The sequence below is a fragment of the Lepidothrix coronata genome, unplaced genomic scaffold (assembly GCF_001604755.1).
Source record: "Lepidothrix coronata isolate B3197 unplaced genomic scaffold, Lepidothrix_coronata-1.0 Scaffold139, whole genome shotgun sequence".
NCBI lineage: Eukaryota > Metazoa > Chordata > Aves > Passeriformes > Pipridae > Lepidothrix > Lepidothrix coronata.
Window position 1 is genome coordinate 2,364,791 of NW_016690319.1, and position 16,843 is coordinate 2,381,633.

At 41.7% G+C, this 16,843-nt stretch overlaps 1 protein-coding gene across 4 annotated transcripts in view; it reads right to left on the reverse strand.

The window, feature by feature from the left end:
- Positions 1 to 257: 257 nt before the first annotated feature.
- Positions 258 to 16,843, reverse strand: part of THRB (thyroid hormone receptor beta) — a 128,652-nt gene continuing 112,066 nt past the window's right edge. For 3 of the 4 annotated variants that reach the window (XM_017827445.1, XM_017827444.1, XM_017827442.1), the window contains 3 exons: positions 14,177 to 14,323; positions 6,648 to 6,906; positions 258 to 5,219 (listed from right to left, as the gene is read on the reverse strand). In XM_017827445.1, the coding sequence (XP_017682934.1) occupies positions 4,978 to 5,219; positions 6,648 to 6,906; positions 14,177 to 14,323 (648 nt within the window). In that variant the 3' untranslated portion in view covers positions 258 to 4,977. The remainder of the gene's footprint in view (positions 5,220 to 6,647; positions 6,907 to 14,176; positions 14,324 to 16,843) is intronic. The other variant, XM_017827443.1, reaches the window with a different exon arrangement.

The window sequence follows — 16,843 nt, forward strand, 5'->3', positions numbered from 1 at the left end:
TTCACTGGAGTGAATTAATTTTGGCTGCTGTGAAGAGTGAGAAGTGAAAAACTCTGGTTGGGTGCCCAAGGGAAGGGAGGAGAGGAGATAAGATATGAGGTAGGTGATGAAAGGGATGCAGAAGGATAGAAATGTGAGCAGGTTAGAGTTGATAAAACATCGTGCTCTAGGTCCTAATTTTCCCATTCTGGTGGCTTGGAAGTGTGCGACAGAGTTGATGAAACAGCCCACAACAAAGAGACAGAGACACCAGGACCACTTTTCAGTTATAAGCTTTTTCTTTTTTAGAATTCAAGCTTACACAGTTATCTATGCCCACTATATTCATAATTACATTTTAATATCTGCATACAAAAGCTATGTAAAAATTATTTTCTTCCCCCAAATATACAAATTTTCTCTTTAGATAGTTTAAAACATTTGTGATCACAGATTTTTTTTAATATATTTTAGGCTGAAAAAATATTACCAATCTAGCATAACTCTTAACACTGTTTGCAAAAAAATACATCATCCAAGGTACTTTGTTTTTTTTACTGTACGGTGTAATGTTTGCCTTACCCTCAGGGCATGAAATTGATATTAAAAAAATAAACCAAATAAGCAAAACCCACAAACCTCATAGACAAAATAATAAGTCCTCCCAACCAACTTAATAAAAACAAATAAACAACCCAAACCACCCTTCTCTTCAAAAAAATTATGAATTACTAATTTGATGTATTTATGAGCAAACTAAAACTGAAGAGTGCTAAGGAAGTAGGAAAAAAGAAATTACAGTATGTCAGCTAGTTCATGCCCTGATACTATCTTTACTGACATTAAATGTGTAATTAAATAAAGTGTCTTTTAATGTTTTACATTGTGCTCAGTAATTTACATAAATTTAATCCACACCCGGGTGCTGATGTAGATTTACATTTGATTGTCTTGTGCATAAACAAGGTTAGCTTTTAAAGAAGGTAAACTGTGCAATGGACAGTCACAAACAACTTATTACCTGCACAATATTGCTTTTTGAAGGCGACATCAGTCAATGTGGATACACACAAATAATGCATACTCTTTGCATTTGCTAACATCTATACTAAAACTCTGTGATAAGGCCAAACCTTTTTTTTTTTTGTTTTTAATTTTAAAGCAAAAATATACCATAGTAAAAAAAAAAAAAAAAACAAAACCAAAAACGTGCTCACACCGTTTTGAGTTTGTAAGTGGAAAATAAATCTCTATCGCACTAGAATAAAATTCTCTCTATAAAATTTAAATACAGATCACTTCATTACTATATCAAAAGGAAACGTCTGGCAATCATTTCCAGATGATCACAATAACAAGACACATTAAGAGGTTCTGATGCCTCTTCCTTTGTGAAAAGATAAATGTTGAACACTTTCAATTGCTCTCACAGTGAGAGGAAAACGTTCCTTGGTTGTGGATTTTGATTCTGTCAATGAAAAAGGTTTAGCCTTAGGAATGCTGGCTACATCTCAAAACCATAAGATTGATTTTTATAATTTATGATTCATGCAGCAAGAAGTCAATATGACACATACAGATTAGAGTTCCATAGCATAAAAATACATCACTAGCAATGACATGCTCCGCTTGTGATCAACAGCCCTCTCTTGGCAGATTTCTGATATAAATGGTCTTTCTGGATAGTTTTTATCTCTTTCTGATGCCTGCCTCTGAAGATGCAAGCAATCTGCTCAAGGATGATTTTCAACCTTGGAGGTCTAACTCTAACGTCTACATTTTGGCAGAATGTAAACAAAAATCATTATCACACGCTATATATGTCATTATAAATATCATAACTTAACTGAGATTACACATGAAATGAGTGTCTAAATGCACATGTTACTCAGGGTGAAACCATGAACGGTGACAATCAGGTTTGACAGGAAAAATCTTCTGTGTAAGACCCACACATAGACCACAAAGCAAACATAAGAGCTACGTGGCACCATCAGAAACGAGACTCTGGACTGCACTAGAATGTGTGTGCTTGTTATTTCACTCAGAAGGCCAGTTACTACAAAGGGTGCTGACTACAGTACTGATGTCTGCCACTGAGGTGGTCAGTCGCAGCGGCTCAATGCCGCGATGGCTTGAGACCACTGATATTTAAAAGCATGTATCTCTTGGCAGAACGAAGGTCAGTATCCACTGGCAAGAGTCTGCAAGAGCATCCTCATGTGGTCTAGTTTTGCTCTCATGATCACACAAATCAGCAGTTGTACTGAGGAAGTAAATGAAGCCACACAAAGTAAGACTGGTAGGAGATTAGAGGCCATTAGATGTCAGTACATCAAATCTGTCCAACTAAGAGCTTCATCTTAGTTTTCAATTAAGGAATACTACTATCTCACTGTTAATCAGTGTCAGACTCCAACTTAATCTAAAAAGCTAGGAAAGGATGTTGATGTATGTCCTTTCTGCTAAGAGCACTGCCGAACCTGTCAAAGTTGGTTGCCTGATTTTAGGCACTTCAGTCCATCTGCACTCACCTAAGGAAGGAGGCCTGATTTTTCTGAACCCCGATTAAGCACAGCTCCAAACTGCATCAGCTTTTTTGGAACTAAGAGAAACATGACGTTTTTTCTCCTGGGTCTCATCCGTGGCACAGTCAAAAGTTGGAACACTAAATCAAGCTCACATTGAGCAAACAGGTGAGGTAATTGCACTGGCTCCAGGAGGAACAACAAGCTCAGATCCGTGGCAGAAGAGAACTCCAAAAGACATGCACATTTCTCTTTCCTTTACAAGCATAGACACAAGTAAGGGATCAGCTTCTTTTCTACATTTCCTATATGCTATCAGTTCTCTATCAAATCACCCCAAATCAGCTATCCAAAAAGCTAGTTTCTGACTCTGTCTCCAAGACAGTGCTCTACAAGGAATTTGGATAGAGACTGATGTTGCTTAGATGCATACTTCAAAATGGAGCAAGAGGTTCTTCAACTTCAGCAAATATGTAAGAATTAATCCCCACTGGCCTGTCTTCCCCGCTATCTGCAAAAAAACCCTAAACACCCCATTGTGTTTTATGTTCTGACAAAAAACCCCTAAGTGATAACATCAGTGCTCACAGCTCATCACAGGTGCATATAGTATCAAAGAACAGGGAGAACAAGATTTGACATCCCTGCAAACATGGCCAATAGCACTCCAATGCCTTCTCAATGATGTAGGGAAAGGGGGGTGGAAAGAATTTAACCCCTGACACACATATACTGTGTTCCACCTATAAGTTTTCCTGAGTATCATGTTTTTGTGAGGGGATAAACACAAAACATATGGGTTGAGATTTGGGCCATGAGCTTTGAAAGTCAACACATCCACCCTAACAATGCCCACTGACTTGCCAGGCAAATAGGTCAATAAATAGCAGAGAAAGAAACTGGTACAAATGAATGCACAACATGAAAGAATGTAGGGTATGAGGAAGTGCAAAATACGTGAGCTAAGTCTCTGGTTCCCAGGAAGAACAGAAGGAGGGTTTTGATGTATCATACAAATTCAGAGAATGGTTTAATATCAAGTTTATAAAACACAGGGATAACAACCCTGAATGGAGATGGATGACAGAGAGGAACCTCTACCTATAATGTCCTCACCACTGGCCTCCAAACATTCCAGGACTGTGAGTACTGGCTTGCGAATTTCGGCAGCAGGACATTTTGTCATTGCTCAGTTTGGTTCCTGCTAGTGCAGCTAGTGGAAATAAATTAAAAGAATCAAGAGAGCATCTAGCCAAACAAAACATGAGCAGACACCAAGGAGGAAGAACCTAGCTGATCCACACGCATCCACACGCACACGCACGTAGAGAGTGAGAGAAGGGGAGAGAGAAGATAAAAACACGGAAATATGTTTAAGACACCTGCTGAAGATTTGTAGTTATATATATATAAAATTATATATATATGTGCATATAAACTTTATATATATATATAAAACAAAGCATTACTGCTGAGCAACACTATTTGGATTATTGGGATAAAGCTGTACAGTCTTGAGTGTCGTTAATAACACAGTTGGCTTCTGTCCCATCTGAACATCACCCCATATGTTTCATTCTCCTTTTCCTCATTTCGTGAGCCCTCATATCCCTGAATAACTCTGAGGAACTGCCTGCTATCCTGACAGAGAGTCTTCTCCCTCACAGTGATGGATTTTCCATGCATCTCAGAAAAAGCAGACCTCTCCACTCTCAGAAAAAGCACCTCAGAGGATCAAATTCCCCTTCTTACTCCAACAGACCTTCCAGAGAAGTTACCTGGAGTTCACCTTTAGTAACTGAAGATCTTAATATATTATACACATGGAAAAAAAATAGAGCCAGTCCCTTCTAAACACTCTGCATTATTTTAAGTACTTGGGGCACAGTTAAACTGTATCTGCTGGAACAGTCCTCAAAGAATTATGGGATCATGATGATGATGAAGACCCTAGATCATAATGTTAATTGTTACAATAGCAATAATCATGAAAACTAGAAATTTCATATTATGAATTGGTCACCTGTACCCTGCAAAAGGAGGTAATACTAGACAGAATTGCCAGGGTCAAATTAACAACAGCTGTTTTAACTTGAAGGCCAATTTATTTTCTGCCACTTCAATTTCTCTCCCATATTTTTCAAGCAATGATGTGTGTGAGCTGGTGACCACACAAGTGCTGGTGAATGAGATTGGTCTGTTCGTATTTTCACTGTTAAGCTGTCAAAGCACTCACACCAAAGGACTGAAGAACAAATTGCAATAGTCACAAGTACCCGCATTAAAGGGATGTTTTCATCCATGTGTATACACAACTGCCCCCTAGCAACCCCAAAAGAAAACCCAACAAAACCCAACCCCGTCTCAAGAAACAGAAGAGCATGAAAGAACAGAGGTGAGAAGAGCTGGGCAACGGGATGAAATGACAGCCAGTAGTGCGACGGGGGTGCGGAGAACCGCTCCAGTCTCTCTAATCCTCAAACACTTCCAGGAACAATGGAGGGAACAGTTCTGTGGGGCACTCCACCTTCATGTGCAGGAAGCGGCTGGCATGGCAGGCTCCAATCATTCGCAGGTCTGTCACTTTCATCAGCAGTTTTGGCCAAAAGTGTGCAACATGGTGTTTTCTGTAATTGATGTAGTGTTCGAATGCCAGGAGGAATCCCTCTTGACACTTTTCTATTCTCTCGACGCAAACAAGGCCTGGGCGATCTGTGGATACAAAGCAGCAGAATTATCATTACTACTTATCTGCTTTAAAAAGGTCCTGATTATAAATCAGGAAAAATAGGAAAGAAAGAAGAGAGACCATGGACATTTGGCTCTGCCACAAACAACTTCTTTCACCCTGGACATCTCACTTATCAGTACTGTCCCCATTAAAACAAGGAGATAATCCTTCTTTTCTTCATCCTTTGCCTGTTTTGCCCTTTTAGAGTATAGATGTTTGGGATGTGTCTCCTTAATAGTGACTAGAGCAACAGATCCCTGATTTCAGCTAAGGCTTCTACCTATATATTTCAGTAAAACAACTGATAAAGAAACAAAAAAACTACTTATCAGTTACGTAAACTACAGTTCTCTTCTATCTGTTTCTCTACAGTCTGACCAATGCTTTGATCATGCTTTGATCCCAGGTGAGCTGCAAAGGAAACTGTTATGGAGCACCAAGGTACAACAAAGGCCAAATATTTGCCTAACTATCTCAGCTGGTACCCAGCCCCTTCACAAGTCACTTCTCAGGAGAGAGTTCTGGAAAAGCAGGTCCTTTGAACTGCCTTCTGAAACCACTACTCATGTATCACTGTATATGGAACTAAAAAGAAATCAAAATGTTTTGATTGGCAAGATCAAGTGCTGTGTTGTAATTTATGTGGAAACCTTTTCTGTCTCAGATGCAGTTATGCTTGCAAATCACTGAGTGTATATTGTTTTCAGTGCCCAATCTTCAAAGCGGTTTTAAAATCTTGCCAAATCTGCCACTGCCCAAGAATGGAATTTCCTCTTTGGGCTGGCACAATCAGTGGAAGCATATTTGAAAATATACTCAAATTGAGAAGGTTAGAAACTCTTTGAAAATCATATGATACTGCTTCTGTATTATGCCAGCAAGTGACCATTTGCAAATGGTCCCAGTGTAGGAAAACAGCACAACTCTCAAATGCCCATTAGGGAACAGTGGTGCTGCTAATTAGGGAAACTAGGACAGGTCAAACTAAACATATGAGACTGATGGAAACATGTATAACTGCCCAGTGCATGACAGTATCCAGGGGAAAAGGGAACTAACTTATTGTAAGGACCAATGTTGCTAAATCACCTGTTTTTCATTCAAGACACACTGGCTCTGAAGCAGAACTGAGTTCTTTCTGATGATCATCCCTGCCTCATCTGTAAGTACCAAATCGAGCAAGTTGTGTTACCAAAGCCACTTTATGTCCATGTTTTTGAATACCCTGAATTTTTTTCCTAGTGCTTACCAAACTAAGTCTAAGCTGCACTGGGATTCTGAGAGAACATTTCTCCCACTTTAGGCAGCACTACAAGATCTAACATATCTTATTTCTTTTAAAAAGAGGCTTATGACAAAGATCAAAGAGTTTAAAAATAATTAGGATCCCAATATATTTCTATTCTCACCTGATGACATGAGCAGAACAGCCTGAAGAAGGGCAACCTCGGTGTCATCCAAGTTAAATGAAGAAAGAGACATGCCCAGGTCAAAAATGGCATCAGACACTACGCCAAGACCCCCATTTTTCAGCTGGCCCCTTGTCACCGCCATCTCCCCATTTAGTGTTAAAGTCTCACTCTCGGGGTCATAGCGAACTGCTGCTCGGAGGGACATTATCTCCATACAGCAGCCTTTCAGAAGGATGATCTGGTCTTCACATGGCAGCTGCAGAAATTACAAATGGTAAAGAAAAATATATATTTGTCAGACTGAGTTGCTTTTACAACTACAATAAATCCATGAGCATGAAGTTGCAATTCACACCCCAGGACACTACCTCTCATGGTGCAGCTATGCTCCAAACACACTGCTGACTGACTGCATCACAAAAACCTCAGAGATTTGCATTCCTGCCTTCAGGAACTGCCAGCAGGTTAACATCCCCTCCTGAGCTCCCTCAGCTTACAACAGAATAAACTATAATTGGGGCTGGTACAGACCTCGGCCATCCCGTTAAGTTCATGCCAGCCATGCTTATTTCTTACCTGACCAGAGATAAAGAAAGACATTTGTGAGGGTCTGTGAGAGTGGACTGTGTTCTAAGTAAAAGGAATGAAATAAATGTTTATATGTAGAGGAGATACCTGAATAGGTGGGGCAGTAATTTTCACTGCCCATTTAAACAACAGAGAACTTACTTAGCCTAGTAAGGCTGTTCTCCCTAGACTCCCTATATTATCTATGGTATAGATACAGCTTTTACACTGGTGTCTAAGCTGTGATCTTCAAGGTATGGGGCTAAACATGTCTTTTCCATGACATTAACAAAGGCAAGCGGTCCAGATTGTTGGAGGCAGGTTCTGTATTTACAGAGTATAACCAGAATGCTGACACATGAGCAGAATGTGTTTATGTAAATCATGTCTTTATGTTTTCATAGGTAATTCAATGATAGCAAAAACCACTGGGACTATTTTGAGACTGTTCATATATGTGAGCAGCAAGGGTCACGCAGAAGAAAAAGCAACTCACTTCTACTTGGCTTTAAAGGAGGCAAAAAGCTACACGTATCTGATTCATATAAAATTACTACATTTACCTGTTTTGCAATTCAAAATGAAACCGCCATGAACTACAGGTCTACATGGCAACTGTGTACTTGCAAAGTATATTGATTTGGTGTAAAATGTTGCAGAGTGGATGCCAGACAGTTACCTAATGCAAGTGGAAAGCAGTTCCCTGTTAAGAGTTTTAAGCACAAGCCAGCCATGGTCAGGAAAATGAGTTGAATCATGCAATCACTTTCCCAGCAATATCAGCTTCAGGTGTGAAGTGTTTGATACAGAAGAAAATTGACTCATCCTGTTCCGGGCAAATCATTTTCCCTGCTCAGCTCAGCGGCACCCTCAGCTCAGCAGCAGTGTGGGGAAGACTGCACAGGCACAGTGGCAGTCTCCCTACCCAATGACAATACCACTGTTTGGCTGCCGAGATTGAAGAAGGGAAAGAAACAGAGTAAAAAAAAATTAAAATAATAGATCTGTGAGAGGAATCGTGCAGAGATATCAGAATAAACAACTACAGTGAAAAAAGGGACATGAAAGAAAGGAAGAGAGAAGAGAAAAAAAAAGAGATATTAAAAAAACCCAAACCTCTAAGGAGAAGGAAGAATAGTGGAAAAAAAAGAGATAATAGTAGAGGAGATATTGTGTGATGCTTTGGCTGTTTTATTATGATCCATTAAACTAATGAGAAGTTCTCTTCCTACTCGAACTTTTTAAAAACTTTTTTTTGGTAGACATGATTTGACTATGCCTGCCCTTCACTTGCTTCCTAATCCTGAAAGATACATGGGACATCCATTTCACAGATGCCAAGCCTCAGGTCTTATCTGCCAGTAGCAGGAGTTACCAAAGACAGGAGGCTGGAACGTCAGCTCTACTCTCAGCTGTGCAGATTTTAACTCTACCTACACTCATCACTTGAGTGTTGCTACCAGAGCATCTTTCAGAAGTGGGGTCAACAAAAATGACTGAATCTCTGTCACATGTTGACCTTTCCTCCTCTCTCTGCAGAGACAGGCAGGGAGAAAAAACAAAAGGCAGGAACCTGAGGTGCTCACCTCTAGAGGCAGGACGTGCAATGCAGCACCATGGAACTGAGCTGAGCTACCTTGAAGGGTATTGACATAGCTTCACCCACTGTGGAACCAGTGATGCCTGAGACACTTAAAACTCACATCACTAAATTCTCCTCAATCTTCATCTTCTAAGCAGAAGGAAATGCAAGAAGGAAACAACAGCAGAAATGCTGAGAAGTAAATGAAGTTTTCCTTATACTTCAGTTACTCTGGGATGGGATTCTTGTTTTGAGGCAGGGGCCAGTGGATGTACACAAATTAAGCTGGGCACTCACAGTGCTTCTGCATGTGTCCAAAGATGAAATAAAGAAGGAAAACCAGTCATGAATATAGAAGTGGCTATGGATGTTCCCTGTCATGTCCCTCTTTCATAGAGATTTACTACATTCTCAGCTTTAGCCTCTGTAGAATTAAGAATTGACATAATGTATAAATGGTCTCCTATGGGAGAAAGGATGTTTTTTTTCTCATAAACAAATCCATAGCCCACACAGTGTTTCTTCTATGAAAAAGATATGGGTTAAAATCCATAACTGAAATACAGTTAACATGATGGTACCCCTTCAAAAAGAAGCAAATATTTGTCATTTTCTTCATGCTGCAGCAAGAGCTATACAACAACTCAGAGGACAGCTGTCCCGTTCCTTTGTGTTCATGAGGAGTTGTCCCTCACTCTGCCATCAGACCTTGCCATCTATGGGTGTTAGGTTTACACAGGGGCTCAGCTGTAAACAAAGCTTGTCCAGCTGAGCCATGTAATGTACAAAGGTCATTCCTGATGATGCCATGACTTCTTCATCCATGCTTCTTGCCTAGCTCTGACACAAGTGGGCCCATGGTAGCCAGGAGGGGTAGGAGATGTCAGATGGGCACTGACGTCTGTGTGTGACTGGCAAAGCTTTCTAAATTAAAAAGACTACCTTGGTATGTCACTGCAACTTCCCACCAACAAATGCCAAATCAGAGGAGACAGATTTCCTCAGACACTAAATGCTGCAGGGGCCTCTTGATCTATGGACACATTCCTCGTATTTTAGGATCTTCACGCTTGGCCACCGTTTCATTCTTTCTTGACTGATGGAGCCAATGATGAGGCTAGCCAGGATAACCTATTTACACAATGACAACTATTGATATTTACCTCTTCTTGTTCTGTAGGTGCTAGAGGACATACATAGCTCTCCCTGACTGACCTTAAGGAAAAGTTGCCAGCCTCAGAAGAGTAAAATGCTGTGGCTGCCTTGCATTTCCTTCCTGACTGATGCTATTAGGACAAAACACTGTTCCTGAGTCAGGGAGCCCCATGAACTCACTGACCATAGTCACTCCCATTTTGAATGCCATTCACTTGGCATTTCAGCAGCAGAGTAAAGTATTGCTTTGAAATGTGGGTGAACAGGCAGGCATCCTTCCATGGCTGGATTGGGGATATTCCCTTGTTAAAACTCCCATGACTGGGAATCCTAAGGGGCTCACAAGACTTAAAATTATTCAAATAACAATATATTACTCTTAACCATATCCTAATTAATTACACATTACTTTATATTATTATTTATTATTACATTATATTATATTATTATCATCCCTGCAGGACCATGCCAACCCCCACCTGTAGAAAAGCCACCTCCAGTGAGTGCAAGCGACCAGGAGTGCAGCGATCAGTGTGGGTGAACAGTGCATGGCACGTCAGCTGGGGCGTGTCATGGCACTTCGTGCAGGCAGGGTGAGGATACACTACCAGCTCCAGAGCTCAACTGGTATCGTTGCCCTCTTGGGGGGAGCTCAGTTATGGTACCCACTCAGAAAGGAGCCAAGTTGCCTACCTCGCCAAAAAGAACGTAGCGACCTAGACAGAGCTCCCAAAAAAAATCACATGGCTGGCCAGGTTTCAGGCTGTAGGAAGTGTCTAAGCCTTTCACTGGATTGTAGCAGAGACAGTATCTGCGTCAGATGTGATCACCATGCTGCTAGAAAACTATGACCTTGTTGCCATTACAGAAACGGTGGGATGAATCTCAGATTGGAGTGTGACTATTGATGGCTACAGACTCTTCAGAAGTGGCAGGGGAGGAAGCAGAAGCAGAGTGATTGCTTTCTACATCAAGAGGTGGACTGAGTGTGAAGTGCTGTCTCTGAAGAACACCCATGAGCTGGTCAAAAGCCTTCTGGGTAGGAATCAGAGACCAAGGCAACAAAGGGAACCTCATAGCTGGTGTCTACTACAGGCCACCTGATCAAGGGGAGCCCACCGACAAAGCCTTCTTTCTCCAGCTACAGGAGGCATCATGCTGGCAGGCTCTAGTACTGCTGGGGGACTTCAATCATCCTGATATCTGCTGGAAAAATAGCACAGCAAACTGTAGGCAATCCAGAAGACTCCTGGAATGGAGGATAAATTCTTGAGCCAGCTAATAGACAGCCCTACCAGAGGGGATGTGATACTGGATCTGATGGTCACCAACGTAGCGACCTAATTGGAGATGTCAAAATTGGAGGCAGCCTGGGCTGCAGTGGTCATGCACTGGTGGAATTTGGAGTCCTGAGGTATATGGGTCAGTAAATTTAGGCCACTGAACTTCAGGAAAGTGAAATTCCAGCTCTCCAAGGAGATGGTCAATAGGATCCCCCGGGAGACTTCCCTCAGGGACAAGGGAGTGGAACAGAGCTGGCAGATCTTTAAGAAAGTGTTCCACAGAGCATAAGAGCTAGCAAATCTCCAGGAGCAAGAAATTGGACAAGGAAGACAAGTGGACAGCATGGCTGAGTAGGGAACTGGTGGTAAAACTAAAGGGAAAGGTACTGGAAACAAGGACAGGTAACCTGGGAAGAATATAGAGAGGAAGCTTGGTTGTGTAGGGATGGAGTGAGGAAGGCCAAGGTGAAGCTGGAACTGAACCTGCCAAGACATGCAAAGAATAACAAGAAGGGCTTCTACAGGTCTGTTAACCAGAAAAGGCAAAAAAGGAAGGTCAAAGAACGTGTACCCCCCTCATAAACAATACTGGTAAACTCATAACAACGAATGAGGAGAAGGCTGAGGTGCTCAACAACTTTTTTGCCTGTCTTCAATGGCAACCTCTCTTGAATGGACAGCAGGATGGGGACTGAGGGACCAAAGTCCTCCCACTGTAAGTAAAGACCACCTGAGGAACCTGAACACACATAAGCCTATGCGACTGTCAGAGTCCAAGCCACTCTCCATGATATTTGAAAAGTCATGGCAAAGTACCACGTGACCGGAAGAAGGAAAACATTGCACCCACCCAAAAGGGTAGAAGGGAGGACTCTGGGAACTACTGGCCTGTCAGCCTCACTTCTGTGCCTGGGAAGATCATGGAACAGATCCTCCTAGAAGCTACGCTAAGGCAGATGGAGGCCAGGGACTGTGATTTCAGACAGCCAGCACAGCTTCACCAAGGGCAAGTCCTGCCTCGCCAACTTAGTGGCCCTCTATGATGGAGTGACTACATCAGCAGATGAGGGAAGGGCTACAGATGTCATCTATCTGGACTTCTGTAAAGCCTTTGACACAATTTCCCACAACATCCCTTTCTTTAAATTGGAGAGAGATGGATTTGATGGGTGGACCGTTAGGTCCAGATGGAAGTGGTCAACAGCTCCATGGACACCAGTGACAAGTGGTGTCCCTCAGGGGTCTGTGCAGGACCAGTGCTATTTAATATATACATTAATGGCAAAGATGAAGGGATTGAGTGTACTCTCAGCAAATTTGCAGATGACACCAATTTGAGTGGTGTGGTTGACCCACCTGAACAACAGGATGCCACCCAGATGGATCTGGACAACTTTTAGAAGTGGGTGTGTGGGAATCTCATGAAGTTTAACAAGACCAAGTGCAAAAGTGCTGCACCTGGGTCAGGGCAACCCCCAGTATCAATACAGGCTGGAGGATGAAGATCAAGAGCAGCCCTACTGAGAAGGACTTGAGGGTGCTGGTGGATGAGAGGCTGGACACGAGCTGGCAACGTGGGCTTGCAGCCCAGAAAGCCAACCTTATCCTGGGCTGCATTCAAAGCAGTGTGGCCAGCAGGTCGAGGGACGTGATTCTGCCCCTCTACTCCACTCTGGTGACATCCATCTGGAGTGCTGAACCCAGTTCTGGGGTCCCCAGCACAGGAAAGACACGGATCTGTTGGAGTGAGTCCAGAGGAGGGCCACCAAGATGATTAAAGAGATGGAACACCTCTCCTATCAGGAAAGGCTGAGACAAATGGGATTGTTCACTCTGGAAAAGAGAAGGCTTCAGGATGATCTAATTGAGGCCTTTCAGTACCTCAAGTGAGCCTACAAGAAAGATGGAGAGAGGGACTATTTAAAAGGGTATGTGGTGACAGGACAAGGGGTGATGGCTTCAATCTGAAAGACAGTAAGTTTAGATTAGATATTAGGAAGAAATTATTTCCTGTGAGGGTGGTAAGGCACTGGAATAGGTTGCCCAGAGAATCTGTGGATGCCCCATCCCTGAAAGTGTTCAAGGCCAGCCTGGATGGGGCTCTGAGCAAACTCCATGTAGTGGAAGGTGTCCCTTCCAATGGCAGGAGGGTTGGAACTAGATGATCTTTAAGGTCCCTTTCAACCCAAACCATTCTATGATTCTATGAAAATTATTTAGATTATTAAGACTGAAATATTATTTCAGGATGCAGCTCTGATAACATTTTTAAAATTAGGAAAAAAAATATAATTAGGCATTGCATCTAGTCCTTCAATAAAAATGATACCTCAGTGTAAATTAGATCAGCTTAGGACCTCTGCATTCCTAATGTGCAACCAAGTCTATTTACTGTATATTTTTGCATGTGAGTATCTACCTAAAATGACAATCCATTACTTTTGTAGACTCTTTTATGCACAACCTCCCTGTTCAGGAAAAGCATGTCTCAGGAACCCAATGAGGCAAGTGTCACTCCTGGATAGGGGTGCTTCCCTGAATTTGAAGAATTTTTTACTGTGTAGACCCAACTCCACAATACTGTACCTGCCAAGGAGCCAGAAGGACATAAGGAACTGTGTGCTGTAAGATTTTATTACACATATCAACAACGCTTCTAGACAGTCATTTTTTGTTCGCTTGCTTTGTTCAAGGCCACCTCTAAAGACACATCTGAGTCCCTAATGAACCACAATAACCTCTAGAAAAAACCCTAATGAAATCAGGGTTCAGTTATCATAAGAAAAAGAAAATTCATAAAATTCCAAATGATTCTAGTCCCATCTATTTTGAGTCTCTTTAATTTTAAACATACTGAATTTTTTAATTTCATGCCAGAGTATTTTGAATAGTTTTTAACAACAGGTGTATAAATGAGGAGTGCAAGGAAGTCTTCTTACCTCACAAAACATAGGCAACTTTTTGGCAAAATCCACCACTCTTGTAATCGCTGGTGTGATAATTTTTGTAAACTGGCTGAAGGCTTCTAAATCCACTTTCCCACCTTCTGGGGCATTAACTATTGGTGCCTGCCCAATATCTTCTGGCTAAGAATATAAATAAAGATATTTAAAAGAACAATCTATCTTAGAGCAATTACTTTATACTCTAAAATTAAAGTCCTGCTTGGTGGTGGAAGATATGCTAAAATAAAGAGTAACACTATTGGATTTATAAGTGATGTCCATTATATCACAAAATGTAATTTATTTGTAAGGCATTTGTGAAAGATGTGACTGCACAGAGAAATGGGTGACTGGCGTGCTGCTACCCATCCTTTGTGGGCAGCTGCACTGTTGTGCACATGCAGTTTCTTCCTTGTGCTTGTATCTGAGTATTTTATGGATGCAGCACATGTTACTTTTTCTTAAAAACATAGGTGTGTTGTTTCTTACAGCTGCTGAAAACTCTCAAGTCTCTCTAAAAGCAAAGAGAGTTGAGATGACATGTTACCCCTCAGAAGATCCTGCGGGCTTTGCAGAATTGGGCACTTTCACCTATTCAAAGTCTCCACAGAACAGGTGGCCAGGTATCACAGAGCCCCAGGCAACTGCCAAGGCCAGTTTCCAAAACTGGGCTAAAACAACTGATGAGCAGGAATGAGATAACACAAAGCTGGTCTGGATAATGTGACCAGAATTTGAACTCATCTGGGTAAAATTCTGGTTGAAAATCACCTGTTGCATGGCTTCAGCCCAAGGCTTCTCCAAATGAGAAAAAAAAAAAATCACATTTTGAGCATTTCAATAGGAATATGCAATGAAATAGTTTCAAGCAAAATCTGCAATGAGTGTTTTTTCATTCCAACAGCACTTGAACTTGTTTACCTGATTTTTATGACAGCTGGTCAACATCACCATGTATTTTAAAAACAGGCATATCAAAGCTTTTTTGGTTGCTAAGTGTGGCTTTGCAATGGTAAAAGACGTGTCAAGGTTTCATTTTGTTCATATTAGAGTCAAAAACTAAATAAAACTTAGTGAAGAAAACTTTTAAGACTGACAGACTCCATGACATTTACGTAAGACACTTAAACAGGGGAGGTGCTGAAAGTGCTGTCTGTAATAAAAACTTGTGCTCAGCCATTTTTTTAAAGTAACTCATAATAAAAGATCCTTCCACAGCTCTGTCACCAATCTGAATCCAAATCTAACTTCTTACAAGAAAAATCTCAGCAATGTGTTAATAAAGCAAGCACCAATTGTCAAGAAACAATGAAGAGGACTGGACTCAATTATCTGATGGTTTCTACTAAAAAACTCAAACCCAGTTCTAGGCTCCCTCCCTCCCTGAATCTTGGGTAACTAAACCACATTGTCTGTGTACTCATGATAAACAACCTTCATCACTTCCAAACAAGAAGACCAGATACTTAAAACCACACATAATTTTGTCAGGGAGAAAAAGAAAGAACACAGCATTTTCTCGGGAAAGGCAAAAGAAGCCAGGATCACTAGCTAAAGCTAACACACTGGAGAGCCCTTGCCACCTAACGCAACAGGAGAAGAGGTCCAGACCTCAAAGGAGCTCCTGTTGTCAAAGAACCAGCCTTAGCTACATAAGGACAGACCCACAGCTACTGGGGCATGCAATCAGCTTCTCTTGCTCTTCAATAGCTTGTGGCAGGGGCTTTCAAAGTCCTCCACCTGGGGTTGGCATGCCATCCCAGACCTTCCCTTCTGTGCTCACTGCAAAGTGTCGGTGAGCTTCCTATGCTTGCCTTGAAACCACTAGACTTCAGCATCAGGAGTGAAAGTCACAGCTGGTTCATGAACTGCACCTTACAGTTGCCATCCCTATCTCTGCCTCATCCCTCCCCTCTCCCAGTAGCCCTGTCATTACATCACCTCGTGCCCTGTCTCTGGGCATCTTTTGTTGGAGGTTCCCCCTCCACGGAGACAGTTTCCAAGCCTGAAGTCCTGCAATGACCACATTTTACATGGTCCAGCCTGTTCATTCTCAGCCCCAACCTCAAGCTCTCTATGCTTTATCCCAAACTTGGTGATACCCAAAGAACAGCACTCCTGTCTAAGCAACAAAAAGCACTATTGCAGCTGCTTCTTGGTCTGCTAAAACCAGTACCTCAAACTTTGCTCGGCAGCGCTCCTAGAAAGTACCCTCTTGCTTCTTGCCAGTGACCACTGGCTGTGGTTTTTCTGACTACACCCCAGTATGAACACAAGCCATTCATATAGAAATTTGGGTAGTGTCACTGGAATCTTTAAAAAAAGTCATTATAAAAGAGATCAGCTGCTTTGAATACATAATTTCTCTTACCAATTCAACCATGAGTTGAAATTCCCATGGTGAATTATGCAGCAGGAGCCCAGGCTTGCAAAAAGATGAGTATTCTCTATCTGATTTGCTATACACAGACTGTTAAAGACCCCTGTGTATTCCTGAAATGCAGTCGATAATCTCTCTTTTGTGCTGTATAAGCATTCTGCATTCTGCATTTTTCCCTTAAAAATCCATTTAGAAAAATCAAATAAATCCTTTTTTAAGGTTGAGCATCACAAATCACCCTTTATTTTCTAATCCTTAGTTACAGGATGAAAATGAAAGTT